Source organism: Mus musculus, chromosome 1 (assembly GCF_000001635.26).
Source record: "Mus musculus strain C57BL/6J chromosome 1, GRCm38.p6 C57BL/6J".
Taxonomy (NCBI): Eukaryota; Metazoa; Chordata; class Mammalia; order Rodentia; family Muridae; genus Mus; species Mus musculus.
This window is the reverse complement of record NC_000067.6, coordinates 118,647,348-118,671,751: the sequence shown is the minus strand read 5'-3', so window position 1 is coordinate 118,671,751 and position 24,404 is coordinate 118,647,348. Positions and strand designations below refer to the sequence as shown.

The 24,404-nt window shown below is 47.6% G+C and overlaps 1 protein-coding gene across 2 annotated transcripts in view; it reads right to left on the bottom strand.

Annotated features, from left to right (window-relative positions):
• Tfcp2l1 (transcription factor CP2-like 1) overlaps positions 1 to 24,404 on the bottom strand; it is a 57,246-nt gene that overhangs the window by 13,417 nt on the left and 19,425 nt on the right. The window contains exons 3-13 of one of the 2 annotated variants that reach the window (NM_023755.2): positions 19,375 to 19,451; positions 18,778 to 18,883; positions 17,930 to 18,036; positions 15,232 to 15,384; positions 12,634 to 12,744; positions 9,681 to 9,772; positions 6,945 to 6,993; positions 6,761 to 6,854; positions 5,546 to 5,636; positions 3,018 to 3,121; positions 2,221 to 2,363 (exon numbers count right to left, since the gene is read on the bottom strand). In NM_023755.2, the coding sequence (NP_076244.2) occupies positions 2,221 to 2,363; positions 3,018 to 3,121; positions 5,546 to 5,636; positions 6,761 to 6,854; positions 6,945 to 6,993; positions 9,681 to 9,772; positions 12,634 to 12,744; positions 15,232 to 15,384; positions 17,930 to 18,036; positions 18,778 to 18,883; positions 19,375 to 19,451 (1,127 nt within the window). The remainder of the gene's footprint in view (positions 1 to 2,220; positions 2,364 to 3,017; positions 3,122 to 5,545; positions 5,637 to 6,760; positions 6,855 to 6,944; positions 6,994 to 9,680; positions 9,773 to 12,633; positions 12,745 to 15,231; positions 15,385 to 17,929; positions 18,037 to 18,777; positions 18,884 to 19,374; positions 19,452 to 24,404) is intronic. The other variant, XM_006529961.2, reaches the window with a different exon arrangement.

Genomic DNA, 24,404 nt, shown 5'->3' with positions numbered 1-24,404 from the left:
TGCCTATAGTTCCAATGCTTACAAGGCAGTAACAGGATGACTATAACATGATTAAGGCTAGCCTGGTCTACATAGTGAGTTCTGGACCAGTCTGGGTTTTACACTGAAGCACTGCCACAAAGCAAACCAGAACAGAACAAGGAGGTACAACTTCATTGAGCTGGGCTTGTTGCATACTCCTCTAATCCTGGTGCCCAGGAGACAGAGGCAAGCAGAGGATTGTAGCAAGGTCAAGGCCAGCCTGGTCTACATAAGGAGTTTCAGGTCTCATCTCTTTTGAGATTGTCACAAAACCAACAACCAAACAAACAAAACCATAGCTCCCATTTCTCAAGAGGTTGGATCTCTTACTGGTTCAGCTCTCCAACAATTGGTTCATCTGGATTTCTACCTTAACTTCACTCCATATCAGCTGTAGCATCTTTGGGCAACTACTCAGTATCTCTGTGCCTCAGTTTCCTATGTATGAAATGGGATGCTAGCAGATGCTAGATGTGCGTGTGTGAGTGTGTGTGTGTGTGTGTGTGTGTACATGTATATACACACATACATATATATATATATATATGAATATCATGTACATATTACTTAATACATGATACATGTGAACTATATACATATACATGTAAGCAGGAGTAGCAGCCAGGACATAGTGGCCATGTGACTATGATTTGGATATGGAGTGTCTCTCAAAGGCCTCTGTACTGACTGCCTCTGTGCTACTGAGATATGGAACTTTTAAGAGGTTGGGCCCAGCAAAAAAGTTAGGTCACCAATGTTAGTAGTGAAGGGGATACCGGGACCTTAGTACCCCACACCTACTCCCTTGCTTCTTGACCATAGTGAGAACAATTTGCTCAGCCGCTCTCCTACCATGATAGTTTCTATCTCTCCATCACTGGGGTTGTACTGTGGTTTACCACTATGCCCAGCTTTTGACACGGGCTCAGGACGCTGAACTCAGGTGTCCATACTTTAAAGGTGAGCCCTTTACTAAGTGAGCCTCTCCCCAGACTGAACCTTTCTTCTTAAGTTCATGATCCCAGACATCCCTTACAGTGCAAGGACACTGACCAATACACCACCAGACACACATTTCTGTTAGTTGGAAATGTCAGTTGAAGGAAGATCCAGGACAGACAAGCATAAGATCATCTGTTCCATCATAGGCAAGGGATGCTCAATTTAGCAGGCAAGTCTGCTCAACACATCACTCCTCACAGGACTGGACCAAGACTCCGTCACTTTCTGGATATTTGCTAGCCACTATTTCCAGCTTCCACAGGATTGTGTTGAGCACAAATTCAGTGGCACACACCTTCATCACTCAGGGAGGCCTTGCTAGTAGTGTCTCCCATGGGCCATAGCAGCCCATCATTTAACTACTGGCCTCTCAGGACATGATTCCTACTTGATGGGTAGCCCATTCTTCAGACTGCAGTTGCCCCAAGAGCACCCAGCCAAGGACAACTGAAGAAGGCTGTCCTCTGAGTATAACAGCCATTAGCATCTTAGTCACAGCGGCTAGGGTTACTCACAAGAGACCCTCACGATAGAGCCTGTGGGGCCACGGAGATGAGTGAAGGTGCTTGCCCCAAGTCTGACTCCTTAGTCCCACATGGAGGAAGGACAGGACTGAGTCCTTCAATCTAGCCTCTAATCTCTGTGTGTGTCCCTTTGTACCCATTCACCTCCTTACCACCCCACTAAGTAAATGAATAAATAAATGTAATAAAAATGTCTGTTATTGTAGGGCTTGTTGCTAGTTCCTTATTATAGAGGGAAGAGGGCATGAGGAGGGTTCTCGGCCCCTCACATGGGACTCTAGCTGATTCCGCACACCTTCCCTCCAAGTTTAAGTGACTAGTTTGGAAGGTAAACTGAGAAACTCCATCTATGTAGCTATGGGGACAGACTGTTGGTGATAAAGCTGTTTTGGGGTCATCTTTGCTCCTAAGCCCAATAAATGAATCAGTTTGGAATTCTTACTTAAGGCTTTTGTTGACACCCTAAGAAGACACTTGTTCATATTTTTTTCCAGGAAAAGTCATACAACATCGACTCAGCAGTGGTAAGAACTTCCCCTTGCTGATATCATAGGCAGCCAGTAGGCTTTCAGCTTCAAGCAGGCAACATGCATAGAAAACAGAGACCCTCTGATCCAGTGGAGGATGCTCCTGAGTGCATCTGGGACTCTTATGGAGGGCCAGGTCAGCTCACCTCATTGCTTACCACCACGTGGATGCCAGCGGGACCCTGTCGATAGACGCGGTGTATATGCTGTGGGGGGATGCTGTACAGGCTGGCGATCTTCTCAGTCAGCTCCAGGGTAGTCAGCTCTTCCAGGAAGATAGCATGGTATACTGCAGGGAGAGGAGCAAGTGCCTTCTTTTAAGGGGCCATTAAATTAACAAGAACCTGGCAATGTGTTTCTACCCCATCCTGAGAAGGCAACAGCTTACATGGAAGGATGCTCCTGCCCCAAGCCATGGATGCCTGTCAAGCTAAGAAGGCTGGTAAAGCATGCTGACAGGTAAACACAGGTGAGCTGTTTTCCTCTCTCTTCGTCACATAGGTTGACTCCTGGGCCCAAACAGGCACCCAGCTAGGGAAAGAGGAGGACCCTGAGGAGCCCTGATTCATCTGTGGTGCCTGGTATGCAGCCGGTAGGAGGGGGAAGCGCCAAGTCACCTTTCTGCTGGTGGCAGAAAGGTATTTACAGACAATTGCACCAGTATTCATTGCTCTCTGCTTCCTCATGTTGGGTTCAGTGAGCAGCTGCCTCGAACTCCTGCTGCCATGGCTGTCCTCCCTCCATGAACTACCTGCTGCCATGGCTGTCCTCCCTCCATGAACTACCACCAGACTATGAGGAGTAGTAGTAAGGAACCTTCCTTCCTAAGTTGCTGTCGCACGTGACAGGTATTTTGTCACAGCGATGAGAAAAGTAACTGAAACACTGAGAACAGAAATTGAGCTGCTGCTCAGGAGTCAGGTTGAGGTTCTATTCCACTCACCACACAGGCTGTTATCCCCACTGTCATCCTGCTTCTGTGGCAAGGGTAGTTGGTTTTGCTCCAGCTCCTGACAGACATAGATGGTCATCTTTGGCCTCACATTCCTTGCAGAGAGAGACAGAGACACAGAGAGGATGACTCCTGGATATGATGGACTGTTACTCTAGAGTGGACCTTGCAGTATAAAGGGCTTTAGGGAGACGCAGTGGTAGGGATGCAGAACGCTTTGCATGGACTGGCTTCGGGGACAGAGTCCAGTCCTGACGGATCTTTACAGCTTCACAGAGGACGCTCTAGAGGAGCTGGGGTGGATGACTTCTCCCAACCTGCCAATCTGAGGCTTTTCTGTAGAACAGAATCTCAAGATCTGGATTTCAAGAGGTGGTGTGATGGTGTGGTGGTGTGAGATATAGGTTGGTGGTAGAACATGTGCATAATGTGTGTATCATATGTGCAGCCCTGGGTTCCATTCCCATCAAGGGAGAGAAAGGAGACAGAGAAAGAACTGGACAGAGAGAGTTCTCCACACAAGGCTCATCTCCCCCATTCTACATATAGGAAAACTGAGGTTCAGAGGGGCAATGGCTTCTTTCTCATTGTACAGCTCCTAGGACACAAATCTGGGATTCATCCTGCTTTGTGTTCTCTCACTCTACAACAGACTGTGTTGTGTCCAGTGTCCTCAGGGCTCAGGAGCAGCTCAGTGACAAAGCATGTGCTTGGGATACAAGGCTCTGAGTTCTAATCTCAGCATCACAAAAACTGGAAAGTACAAAACTTCAAAACTGGGTCTGACTGTGATGTTACCTCTAGTGCCTCAGTACAGGGTCCCACATGGCCAGGGATTTCTGGATTGACTGTCATAGAATATTTCATTTTCATGGTGGTGGAGAGTCTATCAGACAACATAGCCCTGAAACTGCACTGTGGTTTTCAAGGTCATGCCCAGTCCCTGGGGAGTCAGAGCTGTCAGCCTGGACTCTGCAGGTGTCCAGAGTCTGGGCTAGTGACTAAAGGCCAAGATCCACAGGCTCTGGGCCCAATGGAGGAGAGGGAGGTTGTGATGGTTAATATTAATTGATGATCTAGAATCACCTAGGAGACAAACTTCTGTGAGGAAGGGAGTTTCTAGATGGGGTCACTGAGTGAAAAGGCCCACCATAAATGCAGGCAGGGCTAGCTCATGAACTAGGGTTTCAGACTGCATATGGAGTAATCCAGATCCCCAGCATTCCTTCTGCTTCCTGACTTAAAGACACAGCAAGACCAGACACCTCCCCCTGCCATAGCCATGACTTCCTTGTCATAATGAGGTACTGTGCAGAGTGGAGGAAGCCCTGAGGGACATGTGTTCGGTGGCTATGACCTGGCTATGACAAGGGCCCTAGTGTCAAACCCATGGGAAATGGCAAAGCCTTGCCCCGGAGTGAGGCTCAGAGTATGTACTGGCTAGTTTTGTGTTTCAATTTGACACAGGTTGGAGTTATCACAGAGAAAGGAGACTCCCTTGAGGAAATGCCTCCATGAGATCCAGCTGTAAGGCATTTTCTCAATTAGTGATCAAGGGTGGGAGGGCCCCTTGTGGGTGGTGCCATCCATGGGCTGGTAATCTTGGGTTCTATAAGGAAGGAAGCTGAGCAAGACAGGGGAAGCAAGACAGTAAGTAGCATTCCTCCATGGCCTCTGCATCAGCTCCTGCTTCCTGACCTGTTTGAGTTCCAGTCCTGACCTCCTTTGGTGATGAATAGCAATGTGGAAGTGTAAGTTGAATAAACCCTTTCATCCCCAACTGCTTCTTGGTCATGATGTTTTGTGTAGGAATAGAAACCCTAAGACAGAGTGCATGATTAATGATAGTGGGTTCTGAAAATGTGCACCATGGCTCCACCCACCCTAGATATTTATGGCCTAAAGACTGTTCCTACAGAGATTAGCTAAATCTGCCTCCTTGTTCAGCTGTATACTGTAAACCCTCTTTCTTATTTACCTGTATGCACTAAGCCTTGTTCAGCTGCACGCAATAACCTCACTTCCCTGTACAACTCTAATAAACACACCAAGCCCCTGGCATGCTGAGGTTTCTCCATCAGAGAGCCCATTCTCTCTGAACCCAGCTCTCCTGTACACGCATCTGTCTTTTCTTCATTCCCTAGGGGGTCCCAGTCTGGTCCATCCCTTGAGATGTCAAGATGTGTGTGACATTGTACCTTCAAACCATGAGCCCAAATAAACCTTTCTTTCATAATCTGACTTGGGCGTTTTGTCATGGTGATGAGAAAAATAACTAATGCTAAGATAGCTCAAGCAAGGGCTACTGCAGTCGGATACTCCACATGGCACTCATTCACCGTCCCACCCTCCTGGCACATCCTCCAGTATTTACCTTCATGTTGAAAGAAGGATTCCTTCCATCACCTAGTCCCACAAGCAGGCTACAGTTAAAGAGGCTATGGTGTGACTTCTTGCTATACACAGGCAGCCTACTGGCCACAGTCTTTGGTTGGCATCTCTAAGAAAACTGCACCTACCTGCCTTTGATGGCATTGAAGAGCCGAATCCCATCTGCAGGGCCACAGACCTGGACCAAATCATCTCTGGACATCTTCAGGAGGTCAGCACCTAAGCAGAGACATGTACCACTCATTACAAGCAAATACCTGCCAATCCCACAGCTGGGCTAGGGGACAAAGAAGGGCCAGCCTCACCCTCAATGGGCACCAGACCCTCCACAGAGAGAAATGGCATGAAGATAAACAATCCTAGCAGATCACAGCCACACAATGTTGGAAGCTAAGAGCTAGAGAAGATAAGTCTACTCCCGCCTGACTGCCCACCCCCCCCCGTCATTTTCATCAGCAATGTTCTATCTGCAAAGATTTTATCAGCATGCTGCCACCACCAACATGTGTATGTCTGTGCAGAAGCATACAGATCACTGAAAGTTGACAATACAAACACACCCTGGGAATCAGCCAGAACAAACTAAGAGGCAAAACACCAGTCTCTCAAGAGACAGCCATGGACAGACCTAGCACCCCATTTGAAGGGGCAGAGGGAGGCCACCAGTGTGAAATCTTTAAAGATCAAGTCCCCCAGATCCTAGTGCTCCATCCAGAACCCCTCTACAAGGGGCTCGACTCCCCTCTTCTCCTCTCCTCCTCTTCTTCTTCTCCTCCTCTTCTTTCTTCTTCTTCTTCTTCTTCTTCTTCTTCTTCTTCTTCTTCTTCTTCTTCTTCTTCTTCTTCTTCCTCCTTCTTCTTCTTCTTCTTCTTCTTCTTCTTCTCTCTCTCTCTCTCTCTCTCTCTCTCTCTCTCTCTCTCTCTCTCTCTCCCCAATTACTTGTCAGAAGTAGCTGCAGACACAATGGCTCTCCAAATCCAATCCCCACTTTTTCTTTTCTTTGAGACATGGTTTCATGTAACCCAGGGTGGTCTTAAACTATACAGCCAAGGTAACCTAGGACTTCTCACTCTTCTACCTAAGTGCACTATACCCAGTTTGTGATGTGCTGGGGAATAGAACAGGGGGTCTCCTAAATGCTAAGCATGCAGTCTACTAACTGAGCTACAGCTTTAATCCAGAATGGTTGGTATGGCCAATATCCTTCTATGGTCCTGCCAGAATCCAGATCACTGCCCCTAGTCATTCTGTGACACCCACCTCACCTCACTGAGGGTTCCCCTGGACACAGCCATAGGCCCATGAGATCACGAGCAAGCCAGGAATCTACAATACTCACTCACCTGAGAAGCTGGCAAAGAGCCAGCAGAATTGTGAGAAGCGGTTGCGATGCAGCCACTGCTGTGCATCCTGGATAGAGGCTGATGGGAGCAGGTGCTGCAATTAATTGAGAGAAAGGGAGGGTTCAAAATGGCCACAGAGCCAGAGGGACCACCAGCCCATCAATCAACACCCATGCATACTTACATCACTGCCCAGGGGTAAGGGCTCCACCGGGTGATTAGGTGAGCTGTTACTGTAATGGAAAAGGGACAGTTGATGAGCATGAGGGATCCCAGGGACACAAGGAAGGTTCTAGAACCTAAGTGGTACCTACATTCATTCCAGCAGGTGTGTGACTTGCTTTAAATATAAGTCCTGCAAGACTTCCTGAATCAGTCACAATTAGTTAGACCCAGTCTCTCATGATGAATGTCTTCTGCACTCAACTGTCATTGTGCAACTTCACAGAAGGTTTAGATGTGCCACACTGTACCAAGCAACATCAACACCTCTATCTATGTCGTCTTCAGCAACAACCAAGAAGGGCTTATCTGTTTCGTCTGGATCTTGTGCTGCACGGTGGAGCCTCACCCTTGTGATGGTCCACTTTGACTAGACTTAGAGTCACCATGGAAACAAACCTCTGAGCATGTCTGGGAGGGAGTTTCTACATCAAATTAATTAAGGTGGGAAGACCCACCCTAACTGTGGGCAGCACTGTCCCATACATAGGCTGGGGTCCTACACTGAATAAAAAGGAGACAGTGAGCTGAGCACCAGCATCCAACTCTCTGCTTCCTAACTACAGATACAACGTGAGCAGCTGCTTCAAGCTCCATCGCCATGACTTCTTCACAGACTATCTCCTTTAATTGAGAGCTGAAATAAGTCCTCCCTTAAGTTATTTCTTGAGAAGTATTTTTGGTCCAGTGAAAGAAAATTACTAAATACCCACCAAGTTCCAGCCTAAGAAAAGGACAAGCTGACCAGAGCACAGGCCACATTCCTTCCAGCAATTCAGCACCTAGGAAACTGCAGCTGAACCAAAAGCATCAACCTAGTCCTAGCCAGATAGGCATGTAAGGACCGCTGCGGTGAATCCACAGGTTGGCCTGGGTTTTCCTGATAGGAATGGACAGGGATGCTTGCCTTGTGAGAATGTTAGATACCTAACACCCATATAAAAAAAAAAAAAAAAAAACTGGTGGTGCAGGACATGCCTCTCCCAGTACTAGGATGTGAGCTTCACTAGAGAGCACTAGCCAGCAAGTCTCACCAAATCAGTGAGCTCCAGTGAGAGGCCCTGTCTCAGAGAGTAAGGCAGAGAGTGACAGAGATGCCTGATATCAACTCCTGGCTTCCAGGTGCATATGCATGCCCACCCATACATTCTTATACACATACACATATACACATACACATACATACACACACACACACACACACACACACACACACACACACACACACACACGCACACACACGCACACACTAGACGCTTGCAGAGATGACCCTCATCCCAGCTGTCCATTGTAGCAGCAGCCTTCCACTGCAGCACAGGCACATCCTTCCTCATGCCCTTTGTTGAACCCCCAAGCCCCTTCTGCATCCAGCAAAGCAGGGCTTAGAGAAGTTAAGGAAGTTGTTTCCCTAAAGATAGACATTAAAGTGCAGGTCTGCCTGATCTAAACGGCCCTTTTGTTATTCTATACTCATGAGAAGACATTTCACAATGGTAAAATCTTTGACTTGAGCTGACCTTGAACTTGCTATATAACCTTGAACTGCAGATCCTCTTCCTCTACCTTCAGAATGCTGGAATTACAGGCACCACCACACCAGGTGCTGAAGGTCAAACTCAGCATTTCCTCTACTATCACCCAACTCTGATTTCTTATTATAGACTGACTGCAGAGCAGAGGCTCAAAACAGAGGTCCTGCACTGGCTGGCTGGAGTTCTCCTCTACTCACTACCAGGACCAGGATGTTACTGCAGAGCCACCACAGAGATATCAAAAGCCTCAGTCTGCACACACAGTCATAGTCATCATAGGCAGTTAGGATCTGCCTATGATGTCCTTCCTATCCCTGTGTCCTTGGGGCCACAAGACCTATCTGCAGAGTCAGCCAAGATTCAGCTTTGGTGCTACAACACTGAAACCCAGGGTGGAGGCTCCTACCTGGACAGTCCCTTCAGGAAGGGTACACAAGAGGTAGACAGCAAACCAAGGAGGGCCTTCCAGATGCTTCAGCTATCCAGCACAGCACCCACCTCAGCTGAACACTGGTCTTCAAGGTAAATTACAAACCTGTTGCTACTTATGGAAGTATATAGAAAAGAGCATGCACGCATGCACACACACACACACACACACACACACACACAGATGTCAGGTGTGATAGCATACACCTATAACCCCAGCACTCAAGAGGTTGAAAAAGTAGGATTGCAAGTTCAAGGCCAGCCCGAGCTAACCAAGTTCAAGGCCAGTCTGGGCTATATACATCCCTGCCTTAAAAAACTCAAAGATATCTGGGCCGTGGTGGCATTTGCCTTTAATCCCAGAACTCAGGAAGGCAAAAGCAGGCAGATCTCTGATTTTGAGGCTAGCCTGGTCTACAGAGTTCAAGGACAGTCAAGATTACAGAGAAACCCTCTCTCAAAACAAAATAAAAACAAAACAAAACCCAACAAACCCTAAAGTTAAATATAAGAGTTGAGGGTGTAGCTCAGTGGTAGAGTTCTTGCCTAGCATGCACCAGGCCCTGGATTCCACCCTCAGCATGGGGAGCTAGAGAGAAATAAACATGGCTGTGACTGCTATATCAGTTAGCCACACTAAAACCCAAGCAGATGCCAGGCCATGGCATGAAGGAAGACCAGAAAAGGACTAGTCCACTGCATGCCAGGAGCCCCAAGGAGGGGAAGGTTAGACGTACCCTTCACGGAGGCCAAAGCTGTTGGGAGAGCCATTGTAGCTTGGGGATGGGGTGTTGTTCGCCTGGTAGGGGACGTCAGGCCATGGAGAACACTATGGGAAGAGACACAACACAGGCATGTAACACAACGGTGATATAATAACCTGAAGAGACAACCCACGGTCCTCGGGCCCTTCTGCGGAAGCAAGCATTCATGAGCTCTGATGCCTAAGACCCTGTTGTGTCAGCATAGAGTCCACAGCGACTAAGTGCTCATGAGGAGCCGTGGCCAATCAGACATACTGTGACAGAAAAGACCTCGAACTCAGAAAGTCATCCTGGATTAGGCAAACCATGAAATGTACCAATGCCAGTCAAACCAAAGGGGAAAGAAGCATCATGTGATACGAAAGCCCACAACCTGACTGTCAATCATGCTTACGTATGCATCACACAGAGGAGAGGTGACTTCTAAAGAAAGAGAAAATAGGAAAATGCAGGGCTAAAACCCATGCCATTGGGTGAGAAAACTGCAGGCAGGGAGGGCCAGAGCAGGCAGGAGGGCTCCTGGAACTCTCCAAGACTAGATCCTCCCAGACAACTTTATCAGTTACTCCATTTTAGTACCCATCTATCTGGGCTCCAAAAGACAGAAACACACATGACGTGAGCCTTCCTCTGCTGGACATTCCAATGCACAAGCAGAAATGAAGAGGCCCAGTTAGGGGTGTTGGAGAGAGACCATGACTTCCAGGGAAAGGGAGCCCCCATGCCTGCCTTTCTTCCCTCCCTCTAAGGCAGTGACTCTGCTTGGAGAGGGCTGGTCTGAGGCATTCCTAAAGACTGACTACCCCCCACCAAATGCCAGGCTGGTAAATATTTAACCATTGTGAGTGTGGGCTGGAATTTGTTGATGCTAAATCCTACCAAGGAAGGAAATCTGATGAGCCGATAGAAGGGGTGCACTGGCATCTCCCAAGGTCATAGTCTGGATTCTTCATATCAGCCATGCTGATAGAGAGACCGTGCTGAGGGCCTGCACAACCACAGCACCCTCTCTTCTTTCAGAGGAGTCAGGGTTGGAACAGAGAAGTTGGGGCTCAGCCAGGATCAGAAACCCAGCACTAGATGGGGGTTTTCCTGGCAGTGTCATCAGTCAGACATGGGCCAGGCATGGGATGAAACTACATGAAAAGCAGTCCTTGTGTTTCTCTGTGGCAGAGAGCAAGCAGAAGTCTTCCTGTACTGGGCTCCCTGCACACGGTCACCCTTAGAAAACATAAAGTGCCACATTAGCTTCTTATACCCTGTCTTATGCAAATGTTCCTCCATGAGTGGCTTAGCGCATGTGTATACAGGCATACCCACAGCTGAGACCTGGCTACCCCTGTTGGATTTCTGTACCCAAGTCTCACCATTAACACAGCCCAACCTTGCATGACCACCCTGGGTCATTCATTCCTATCTATATATCTATATATCCATATATCTGCATATCTCTCTCTCTCTCTTTCTCATATATATATATATATATATATATATATATATATATATATATATATATGTTAGAGTAAATCCAATTAGTCAAAATCACTAACACAATGAGGAATAGCTACCAAAAACAACAACAAACAACAAAAACCCAGGGCTGGGCAGTTGTGGTACAAGCCTTTTAATCCGAGCACTTGGAAGGTAGAGGCAGCAGATCTCTGTGAATTTGAGGACAGCCAGGGCTGCACAGAGAAACCCCATGTAGGGAGGGAGGGAGGGAGGGAGGGAAGGAGGGAGGGAGGGAGGGAGGAAGGGAGAAGAAAAAGAAAGGAAGGTAGGTCAGAAGGGAGGGAGGGAGAGAACAGGCCAACAAAAGGAAAGACGCCCAGATGGCCAGTGACAGGAAGCAGGAGAGCTGCTAATAGCATTTGAGGAGTTTCCTGAACCTGCCTCTTTTGTGTCAGGCTTAACAGGAAGGGTATTTCTGTATCTGTCCAAACAAGACCTAGTCAGCGCTGGGAATAGGGTCAAGCTCAGTGGGTTCCTGGGTTCCAGATCTGACACAGAATCTTAAATGTACTTGTATTATTTGATTATATGTTTACGAGTTTATTTTTTATTATATGAGTATATATGGTGTGTGTATGTGTGTTTGTGTGTGTGTGTTCACATACGTGTTCTGATGTGCATGTGAAATGGCTTGTGTATGGAGGTCAGAGGATAACACTCAGAAGTAGTTCTTTCCTTCCACTTTGGAGCTGGGGATCAAACTCAGTTGCCAGGCTTAGGCAGCAAGCACTTTTACCCGCCAAGCTATCTCTTATTAAAAATCCATGCTTTTAATCACAGCACTCAAGAAGCAGAGACAGGTAGATCTCTGTGAGTTGGAGGCCAGCCTGGTCTGGTCTACAGGAAAAATTCCAGGACAGCCAGGGATACATAGAGGTCCCTATCTCAACAAAACAAACACAAAACAAAAGCCAGAGCTTACAGTACTGGCCAGTGACCTTATGCAGAGTGAAGCCCTGTGCATAGTCCTGCTGTGTTCAGTCTACAAGAGGCCTCCATCAGAACACTGCACAGCTGAACAAGGAACTAGAAAGTTGTTGATGTGAGAAGACAGGAGCCATGCCCAAAATGAGCCACTAGATGCAAAAGACACAGCCAGCGCAGAAGAGCGAGCGTGCATTGTTGATATGCAGACACAGGCATGCCTAGAGAGAGACGCTGAGAGTGGAGAAGAGCCAAGGCATGGATGGGTCAGTGGTTGCACTGTTTTACATTTTGAACCATATGACTGAATGTATCACCTGTTCATTCACATTTTCAAAAGCACCAACATTCAAAGGCCGCAGGGAGTTCTGGGCTCTCTCTCTCTCTCTCAACAATGCTCCCACCTACCTTCCCTGATAGCTGATCTTCCACTACTCTGTGCACCTTGCCCACAGCTGCCCACTCTCAGCTTCAGCCCTGGCTCACTCACCTCGGTAAGGATGGTGGTTTCATAGGATGGCTGGTATTTCTCCTTCTCTTGAGCCGTTCTTTTTTCCATCTTTTCCCGGTCAGTCTTCTGTTTCCGATCAGCTCCCTTGGGCTGCAAGCACAGAACACAGGGTCCATTTAGGCCAGAAATAGGCCATTGGCTGGGAAAGAAGGCCAAGGCCTGCACTTCAACCCGGTGCCTGAAGAACAGGCAGGACTAGCGGCATGTTTTCTTTCCACCCCTGTGATCTTTGAGCTCAGCAGGAAGTACTTAGGAAGATTGCCACCAATGGCCACTTGCTTCTGGAAGGAGCCATGGAGAACCAAGACAGGATATATCAGTGCTGGGGCGACTGATGGAGACCACAGAAAGGTAGGAGAGTGGATTCTGACCCACACTGTGCCTTGTTCAACTCTGCTCAGGCCCAGCACACCCAGCCCTCAACATCGCAGCCCCAAAGGCATCCGTCTCTGCTGTGGCTAAATGATGATGCAACAGGCTGCAGAATCTATTTCTAGTCACAGATAGTGCCAGCGAGTGCCAGCCTCAGAGCCACCATCATCTCTCTTCTTCACAAACTAGAGGCTCAGGGTTTGTTGGGAGGAGAGACCTGAGGGTACAGTCCCTCCCTCACTCACTCCTGTGTCACCTTCATTGTGCCTCTCATGGCTCCTATCCTATCCTATCCTGCTTGGCAAGCACAGGTAGAAGCGCCAGAGCCCTTGATGTGTAGATAGGAACACTTAGTTCAGGTCTAGTGGCCGGCCGGCCGCACAGGACTTGCATCCCACTGTGCGTCTTCCTCAAGGGATGCCTTTTGGTTCCCAGATCAAGGGCTTTTAGGGAAACCCTTGGGGTGACCCAGCCCTAGGTAAAGATAAGCTTGTAGTAAGCCACACAGGAACACTAATAGCAGGTATGGAATTCTATGTGAGCACCAAGGACTTGTCAGGGGATCAGGGCAGACAGCCACACCTAGCCCCCTGCACTGGAAGCCTCTCTTCCTTGCCTCAGAAGCCATAGGTGAGGTAAGTACAGCCAGCTCATGGGCTAGCATGCATGTGGGTAAAGCCCTCCACCTCAAACCCTTCAAAGAACTGGCTAGAACAGGATGGCTTTGTCTTTCAGAAATCCATCAAGAACCCAAATTTGATGCCCCTGAAACCATGTAAAAAGGCCAGGGCCTGGTGACAAACACTGGGAATTCCAGAGATGAGGCAGCCAACCAGTAGATCCTTTAGCCTAATGGGCTAGTTCTAGGTGCAGTGAGAGGACCTATCTCAAAAATAAGGCAAAAAATAAGAACCTAAGATTGACCTCTGACCTCCACATGCTACACATGTGTACTCACCCTCAAACACACAAATATAAAACCCCATACATACAGAGAGGGAAAAAATAGTTTGTAGGTAACATGCCTGCCATAGACTCAAAGTGGCAGGCCACAAAGAGTGAAGGCAGGCTTGCTTTCAGGGACATCAAGCCAGTTGGGGGGAGCCTCAACCGCTTAGCCTCTAGGTCTGTGGTTATACCTGTGAATATTTAGTTCCTGTCAATCACTGCTCAGGAAGATCAACACGACTCTTGCTGTCTCTCTAACACAGCCCTGTCTGAAACTGATGTTTCCAACAGGTTCCAAATTCATCTAGGTGTGAAGAAGTGTATTAAGTCTGGTCACACAAAGTGACCCCTGATAGGAGAGGGCTCTACAAGTGGACAGAAACAGGTTAAACCTGCTGGTCATGGGCTAGCCTCATGCTGTAAGAATGGCACAGGCCTGCTCCACCTTCCTTTTCCCTAAGGGCATTAGGGATGGTGAGTAAGAAGCTGGCTCCCACCTTCAGGAAATAATCAATCCAGATGAGGAGTTAGGAACCAGCAATGAGAGACTGCAGGATGACTCAGGGCAAGAGGAGGCTGGGATAGACTTCTGAAGATGTTCCTTTCTTGAAGATGACATGTGACAGAACTCAGGATATCCTTGAATATTAGAGCCAATCCCCTATCACTGAGCCACATGACAGTGCTTCTCAAGAGAAAGCTAGACTGGGGTGGGGGACATTTCTCAATAGCAGAGCTCCTGAAGAGTGCCTGCCTGCCATGCAAGAAAGAGACCTGAGTTTGGAAACAACCCCCACTTAAAGAGCCAGGTGTGACAACACATGTCTTCCATACTGGTCCTGAGGAGGCAGAGACAGGAGGATCCCTGGAGCTCAATGCTCAGTCAGTCTTACTGAATGGAAAGTTCCAGGTTCAGTGAGAAAAACCTGGCAAGATTCCTCAGCACACACACACACACACACACACACACACACACACACACACACACACACACAGCCAACCAATGCTAAGAAAAATGGCATTGAGCAAGACTACCAACAGGCTTCCATTCTTACAAAAGCAGAGTCTTGTACTGACATGGGAGACTCCCCTTCCCAACACCTTTGAGTAACAAGAGAAGGCTGGGCAGGGACACAAGCCAGAATCAAGAGAGAGGCCCCAGCTAACAGGAGGCCACATACCCAGCTGGGTCTGTGATCTAAGCCAAGGGTCCTTTGACCAGGTTTGACCAGGGTGGCTGTGTTAAGTGCATCCTACCTTGAACACCTTGATCTGGCAGCTGGCAGAGTGTAGATGCTCCGAGTAGTCCCCACTCTCATTCTGCTTAAACGTGTCAATCTGCACCCGAAAAGGCACTCCCTTCTCACCCCCATGCTTCCTGGGGGTGAATTCCGTGCTGATACAGTGCACCTGCCAGGGGAATGTGGGGCCTGAAATTGGGTAGATGAGGGGACTCTGGATGCCCCTAATGTCTCCCTCTCCCCAAGGAGGTAACCAAGCCTGCTTCCCCTAACTCTCCACTTACCCCATCAGGCCAAGGCCTTCTTGTCCTTTAGTCACAGAACATACAGAGGACATACATATCATCCCACCTCTGTCCCTTTACTCTGGGGCTCTGTCTGATCAGCTAAATCCTCACCATTGATCCAGGCCACTAGACACAGTAGACATCACCACCCCATCCAGAAACCTTCCCCTTCATCACACCATCACCCCTCCCCACCCTAAATCCCAGACTTGTGGGGCAAATTAGCACAGCCCTGTTGTTCTCTGACATCATGGTCACTGAACAACACCTGGAGTCATGGTCAGAATGCCAAAGTCATCTCCATATTTTTAAGTGCATACTATATAGGAGGTACCAGATACCTATGTATTGTTCTGATATTGAATGATAAAATTCAGTATTACTGCAATACAAAATGTTGCAACAAGAATATTATTTGCTTTTAAAGATTGTATCAGTGTGTTCCGTGTGTGTGTGTGTGTGTGTGTGTGTGTGTGTGTGTGTGCATACATGAACATGTATACCTAGAAGACAGATTTTGACATTTGTGTCTTTTTCAGTTGGCCCCACACACACACACACCACCTCAACTTTTGTTAATGCTGTTGCTTTGTAGTTATTGGTTTTGTTAGTTTTTTTGATTTGTTGTTTTTATTATTGTTGTTGTGATAGATAGCCCTGGGGTCCTGAGACTTACCCTGCAGACTAGGCTGATCTTAAACTCAGAGATCCACCTGCCTCTTGAATGGTGAGATTAAAGGCATGGGATAAAAGCCCACCATGACTGATAAAAGCCCACTTAACTTTTTAAGTCCGGGTTTCTCACTGAACTCATAGGTTTGGCTGGCCTTGCTGGTAGATAAGCCCCAGGGATCCTGTTGTCTCCACCCCTTTAGCACTGGGGTCAGGTGTATGCAGATGTGACCAACCAGCTTTTACAAGCTGAGGATCGAGCTCAAAGCCTCATGTATACACGGCAAGCATTTTACTGTCTCTAGTTTTTCGAGCCATTCTCTTGGACTGGGCATATGTCTTAACTGTTAATGGGCTAATGTTATAATCCTAGCACTCAGGAAATTGAGGCAGATGTGTTTAAGGTCAGCTTGAAGCTCCATAGAAAGACCCTACCTGTCTCAAAAACAAACAAAAATGGGGAAGAAATTTTATAAAACAACAACATACAGCCAGTGAATGAAAAGGCCAGGCTAGTGAAGAACCATACCAGGCCTTGGCCATGCCCTTAGCCATCTGAACCCCAGATGGTATATAATTCAAGGTAGGAGCCACACATGTGCAAATAGAATGAACTCAGCAACAGCAACTAGATAGAGTGGGAGAATGTTCCTTTCCAATTATCCAGCAAATACTGGCTTTAAAAACTTTGTTATTGCTAGGCATGGTGTCACACACCTTTTCTCTCGCACCTGGGAGGCAGAGAAAGGAGAATCTCTGTAAGGATGAGGCCAGCCTGGCCTACATAGAACAATGGTTCTCAACCTTCCTAACACCGTGACCCTTTAGTTCTTCATGTTGTGGTGACCCCCAGCCATAAAATTATTTTCCTTGCTATTTCATAACTGTAATTTTGCTACTATTATGAATCATAATGTAAATATCTGATATGCAGGATATCTTGGCCTACAGGCTGAGAACCACTGAAACGCAGTGTTCCAGGATAGCCCAGGGCTACATAGAGACCCTGCCTCCAAAAAAAAACAATAACAAAAACAAAACCACCTTGTTGTTTTTTATTTACTCTGTGTGTGTGTGTGTGTGTGTGTGCAGCTAAGTGCATGCCAGGATACCAGCGGCCCAAGTGGAGGGTTAGAGAGGCCTTGAGGAGTTAGTTCATCTTTCACCATTTAGATTCAGGCAATTAAACTCAAGATCATCAAGATTAGTGCCAGGAGCCTTTACCTCCAAAATACTGACTTTTTAAAAATGAAGTGGTGTGTGTGTGTGTGTGTGTGTATACACATCCATATAGATGTTAGAGATAAATCTCGAGTGTTATCCCTCAGATATGGTCTACCTTGTTTTCTTAGCAAGGTAAGGTGTCTCACTGGCCTGGGACCACCGATTAAGCTAGACTGACTGGTCAGTAAACCCCGGGATCTACCCCCATCACCTCCCAAACACAGTGGTCACTGCTTCAGGCTTTCTTATATGGAGGCGTGAACTCAGGTCCTCATGCCTTTGTAGTGGGTATTTCGCTGACTGAGCTATCTCCCTAGCCTTGGAAATACCAAATCTTTCTTAACCTCTCAGCATTCTGAAAGCAAAAACCCAAACATAAAACTCCACACCATTCCAAGTCCTTGCCTCAATGTTCCTGACCTGGACCCCAAGTCCTCCCGTCTTCTGTCCTCCCTCAGCTACTTTCCCTCCAACTGGAGACCATCGTAGTTAGCTGGCAGGCCGCCCTCCAAAGCGATCATGTTTGCTTACCTGAATGAATGCAGATGCTCTCTTCGATGGGTCCCACAAAAACTCCACAGCATTCAGCTGGGTTGGGCTGGCCCTGGGGTCCAAGATACCAACAGACAGTGGAATATCTGTGCACACACACACATACACAAAAGTAAAATGGTTAGCCTCGCCTAAATATTGAGGGGAAGGACCCAATATGTACCCAAACTCCTTCACTGTGGTTTGAAACAGCACCTGATCTGGAAATGAAGCTTTGCCCAACTCCGCTAGCAGGCAGCCTGGCTGGAATTGCTATGGAATGCTTGCTGTCTTTCTGTTTTCTTATGACAAGTTTCCCTTGATTTCTATTTGAAAAGACTTGATGACGTGCTGGTGTATATATACCCTATCATCACCCTAGCTTTTGAATCCCAAAGCACAGCTAAGGGCTGTGGGCAGAGTGAGGGTAGCCAGTACCTGAGCCCTCAAATTCTGTGATACGCCCACCCTTCCTCTAGCCACTTACCAAAACCCTTGAATGAACAGGGCATGGTGACATACAATGCACTCAGGAGGCAGGGGCAGGTGGATTTCTGTGAGTTTTGAATTCAACATAATCTAGTCTACCTAGTGAGTTTTATATATATATATATATACATATATATATATACACACACACATATATATTTATATTTACATTTGCATTCATATTTTTGGACCATCCTGGCCTCAACCTCAATGTCTTTCTGCCTGTGCATCTCCAGTACTGGGCTTGCATGTATATGCCACCATGCTGGGCTTCCTGTGAACATAAATCCAAGTGGCACTCACAAAGAAGTCCCATATGGCCCAAGCGTCCAGGGTTGGTGCTGGCTGAGGAGACTCACCAATGTCCAGGATGCGGTCCCCAGGCCGACTCCACCGCCAACCCTCCAACTGTTGGTACTCTGTGTACTGCAGCCGGCGGTCATGGAAAACGACACGGATGATGCTCTGTGGAAGGCAAATGTTGGAGACAGCTGTGTGTAGGGACTGCAGGGCCACAAGACGAGCATGTATACCTGTCCCCAGCCAGGGAAAACCTTCTGCCCCTCTCTGGTCCCTTTTCCTAGGACTTCCTGTCTATCATCAGAATCCCAAGAACACGGACAATGGTAAGAAGGTGGATGCTTCCATGGTTTCCAGTATTCCGAACAGCTTCACATACATGTCTGATTACTATGCTGTTATGTGCAAGTAAGAAAGGCTCAATTGAGGGCAAAATTAGGCCACAGCTTCTATCTATCTAACCCAGAGCATACTTCACCAATGTAAGCCACCCCACCCTGCTCCACTGCCTACCCATCTAATCTTCACTGGGACAATGAACTCCAGAAACTGGGATGGGACTAGCTCAGGGATTCCTTCCCACCACCCCCAGCCCCAGGCATTCAGACCCCACAGGCCCCTCTAGCATGTGAGGAGCCAGCCCTGAGCTTACTCACCTTCACATATTTCGTGTTCAGATCTTGGAAGTCCCCTAGCTTCCGATTCTCCAGCAGCCGGATTTCATACGACTGACCTGAGGGAAGAAGGTAATACCTTTTCCATTTCTTTCTGTAATTTTATTCTGAGACAGTATCTCATGTAGCTAAGGTGGACCTTGAACCCCTGACCCTCCGGTTTATGCCTCCTAGCCACACCCAGTTTATTCATGGGCTCTGGGGTTCAGAATTCTGGTCTAAATGCTTGCACAGTAAGCATTTTACACAGAGTAAAAATGGTTTTTAAAAATTGGTTTAAAAATTAATTTCTCGAAATGTAAATGAGCTAAATACCTAATAAAAAATGGAAAAAAAATTTAATTTCTCAGGGCCAGAGAGATGGCTTAACAGTTAGGAGCAACTGAGTAATCTTCAATAGGACCCCAGTTCAATTCCTAGCTCTTCCTGGCCTCTGAAGGCACGAGGCACACATGTGATGTACAGACATACAGGCAACCAGAACACACAGACACATAATTCTTAAAAATTAAAACTCAAGTATTTCTCTAGAACCAGACGGCCTCAGCGATGAACAACACAGAAATGGCCGAGGTTAAGGCTCAGGACCTGCGCAGCAAGGAGGAGGAGGAGCTGTTGAAACAACTGAATGATCTGAAGGTGGAATTGCCCCAGCTTCGTGTCGCCAAAGTGACCGTTGATGCTGTGTCTAAGCTCCCCAAGATGTGAGTTGTACACAAGTTCTCACTGCCATTAGTCAGACTCAAAAAGAAAACCTCAGGAAATTCGACAAGGGCAAGAAGCACAAGCCCCTGGACCTGCGACCCAAGAAGACTAGAGCCATGCACCGCTGGCTCACCAAACACAAGGAGAAGCTGCAGACCAAGAAGCAGCAGAAGTTGCAAGACAACCAGGGCTACACAGTGAGACCTTGCCCCAGAATAAATAAACAATCTGTTTCTCAGAGCTTTATTTTAACATGAACAGCTGCTATGAGATGCTTAGTATGGACAGACTTTCCCAATCTGGCGTCAGAAACAAAGAGGAGATATGGCTCTAAAGTCACATGTATATAAATGTGAACCTAATCCCAAAACAAAGCAGCCACAGCAACTCCTGGATGGCTTCACACGCAGCTATCAGAGCCTCAGAGAATGGAGATGCAGCCTAGAACCCCAGTATAGGGAAAGTTGGCAGTTTAAGGCAAGCATAGGTCATGTGGTGAGATTCTGTCTCAAAAAACAAAGCAAAGAGCTGGTGAAATGGTGTAAGGAGAGAAGAGACTCCCGAAAACTGTCATTTAACCGTCAACCCCCCCAACACACACACACACACACACACACACACACACACACACACACACACACAGAGCATTGAACATATTAAACAAAAGAAGCAACCAGTTAGAGAAATGCCTCCACCCTCCTTTTGCACTGAGCTGAATGGGAATCCAGTCCTGTAAACAGGGAATGTTTAACTAGATAGACAGTCTCAGACAATCAGCCCTGAGTCTAACGACTTGCACAGTGAGACGCACAGAGATGACAGACAACAAAGACAGGATGTCAGAGGTAAAGAAAAGATGTGGACACAAGCCAAAGACTGCCTGGAGACACCAGAAAGTTAGTGGCCGACAGCAGCACCTTCCATGGGTGCCCAAGAAACAGCCCAGCACTGTGACTCTTCTCTCCCAGCCTTCAGAGCTGGGAGAACGAGCTGCCGTGGAAACAAGCCTGAGTGAGGACACCGGAACAGGCAGAGCTAGAAAGAAATGGAACCATTTGGACCATGTGGCTGAGCAGCAATCACATGCAGAGCACTCTGCAAACCCTGGGGCCCTGAGAGTCAGTAGAAGGGTCCCAGCCAGCATGTGGACCACAGAGATTACTGACCGGACCCCAGACCGGATATGGCCGTACAGAGTCATTCACCCTTCTCTATTCACCACTGTGTGCATGTAGGTGGGCGTGTCTGTGTGCAGAAGCTCTGTTGTATGGGTGTGTCCAGGAGCGCAGTATATACACATAAATTTGGCAGCCAGAGGACAACCAACAGCTGCCCTTCCTCAAGCACTAGCCAACTGACCTGGGGCTGCCAAGTTTACTAGCCTGGCTGGCCAGAGAGCCCCAGTGATCTGTTTTTACCTCCCTCACCTTAGCTCTGTTTCTGAGCCCCTGAACCAAGAGTCTAGCACTCCTTAGGCCTGGACATTCTAAGGGCCTTCCACACCCTAACTGGTTCTTCCAGTATCCTTGCCTTTGCTGAAGAATATAGATGGTGTTGGCAGAGGCCCAAGTGGTCATTATGTGAGTGTACAGGCACTCCAGGGGGCCAATTAGCACTGGCCCCAGGTTCTACAAGCTGACCTCCACTCAGGCCAAGCAGAGGCAGCTCTTGCCAGATAAAGAATTGTTTCTAAGTCTGCCCCAAGAGACAGCACTGGCATCTCACACTTAACGCCTGGGTTGTGGGCCAGGATCACATGGTGAGCTTCTTCATCTGAATGGGAATCTAATCTATGGAACCTTCCTCTCAAACATACATGCCTAGGACGATCTCCAGCCACCCGGCCTCTCCCATGTCATCCTGTTCCTCTAGATCAGCTGCCCTGCCCATGTGTGCCTCAAGGCTTACACATACTAGGTCCAGACTGACCTCCCTAACCCTCACAGAATCTGCAAATTTCTGAGATTAAATGAGTTTGTTATCATGCCTGGTTTTCCACCATACTTTTTGAGATAAGAGTTCACCAGTCCAGCTAGACTGATAAGCCAGCAAACCCCAGGGACCTAGCAGTCTTTACCTTCTCTGTACTGGGAATACCAGAGCCAGTTCTTTTTTCTTTTAGATTTAATTTAAAATTTTCAAATCTATGGGTGCATGTGTGCATGCCTGCAGAGGCCAATAGAGGGTGTTAGGGCCACTGGAACTGGAGCTATAGGCTGTTGTGTGGCTCTTTTATGGGTGCTGGGTCCTCTGAAAGAGTATCAGTCAGCAAAAGAGGGACAGGATGAAGCAGAATTAATAATTCCTTAGTAGACTAGGAGATGGGAAGGCTAGGTCCACCCTGACAATGGACAGGGCATCTGAAACAGGCTGGCACATGCAGGTGGCATGGGAGAGAACTCTGAAGAATAGATAGAGTGTCTGTGGTCAAGGGAAGGAAGGAGTGACCATGACAGAAACTCCAAGCAAAGTGCAGCAAGGCCCGGGGATTTCCTCTGGAGAGCATTAACGAGCAGCTTCACTCATGGGAACACAGTGGTGCTGGAGACTACTGGGATATTGATTTGACAAGCAAGGTCTCTCAACTAGCCAACAGCAGAACTAGAAACCAGGAGCCCCACTGGATTAAGGTGGAGACTCACAGAGGTTCGTTCCCCAGACAAACTCAAACACACAAAGGGTGAAAGGGCCAGGCTGTTATGTGTGATTCTTTTTCACCTTTTCTATCTGGAAGGCTTGTACTTAAGGCTATCACAAGAATCTTACAACATGTCTGTATTAAGATCTTTTCAACTAAGCAATTATTTGATAATGGAGAGGAGAAAATCATTACTGGAAATGAGAATTTTTATTTCAGAGCTATGAAACAAAAGTGGGGTTGCTTTGTTTCTGACACAGGGTCCTCACCTGATAATGACCTGGAGAATGAATGATCCTCCTGCTCCAGCTCCAGGGCATTTGATTACAGGTCACAGACACCACCGCCCTCAGTTTAAGGGGTTATGGGATACTGAGGGCAAACCCCAGGCTTTGTTCAGGGTAGGTGAACACTCTACCAACCAACTTGGTAGCCACTCGAGGTCTCAGCCAATCAAGTCACTTTTTAAACCTGAACCAATACTTTAAAGCATGCATTACATCTTCACACCGTAAATCATAATCATATACCATAAAAAGACAGTGGGGAACCATTGTCTTTGTGGGGTCTCCCACCCAGGTTTGTCTCTTGCAACTCTGACACTCTAAGACTTGGAGGGGTGACTGCCTAGCAAGGAATCTGGTGCAGTCTGGGAGGTCCGAGGATCCCAGCCTGGCAGAAGGAAGTAGATAAGCAAAGGGCAGTCAGGTGACACCAGAAAACAGCCTCAAGGAAATTCCCTGGGAAGACTTGCCCGCCCAGCCCTCTACTTCAGATTGTTAAAGGCCTGCCAAAGGAAAGCCAGGAAAGAGCCCCAGGTCACTTTGTGATGTAAACTAGCCCTTGGCTGGTGACTCCCAGCCCAGCCCAGGGAGCCAAGGTGACCTGGGAGTGGCTAGAACAGAGTCAGGACTCACACCACTCTCTCAAACAAGGGTGGCTGAGCCCTGCTGACCCCTTCCTTCTTCAATCCCAGGGCTCTAAGTACTGTCCCGCCAAGGAGGCGTGGGGACTCTCTGGAAGAATTTAAGTTCAGCCTGACTCCATACCTCCATCCATGGGATGACTGGAAACATGCCTGCCCAAAGGGGCCTAAACCACCAGAAGGAGAAAACAAATGTCTAGGTTCTATTGGCTTTGCCTGCTATCTTACAGTGGCAGAAGGGGTAGTGAAACACACACACACACCTCATTTTTCTTCTTTTCCTTAAAGTAACCCACACTATTGGTTGTGGCAGTATCAAAGTTCCTGTGAAGGCTCAGGTAGAAACTACAATCAGTAACAAGTCCCAGTGGCAAGGACCCTGCCATTAGAATATGGAAGCATCTCAGTACCACGCAAGCAGGAAAGAGCACAGCTGAGTTTCAACAAAACATTTTACTGGTTCCTGGTGGCAGTCAGAGGGTAACCTGTGGGACAGGGTTCTCTCCCTATACCATGTATGTTCTGGGATTGAACTCAGGCATGATGAAAAGCATGTAAGGGGAGGTTCTGTTGCTAGGGTCTAGCTCTCCAATTGATTCTTGACTTGTCAATAAAGAAGAGGGTGGGCAATTGCTGGACAGAAGGTACAGTTGGAACTTCCAGGTCCCCAGAGAAAAAGGAAAGGCAGGGAAAGGGGTGGTGGGCTTTTCTGACATGCTTTGACTGAGAAGAAAGCAGTAGTCA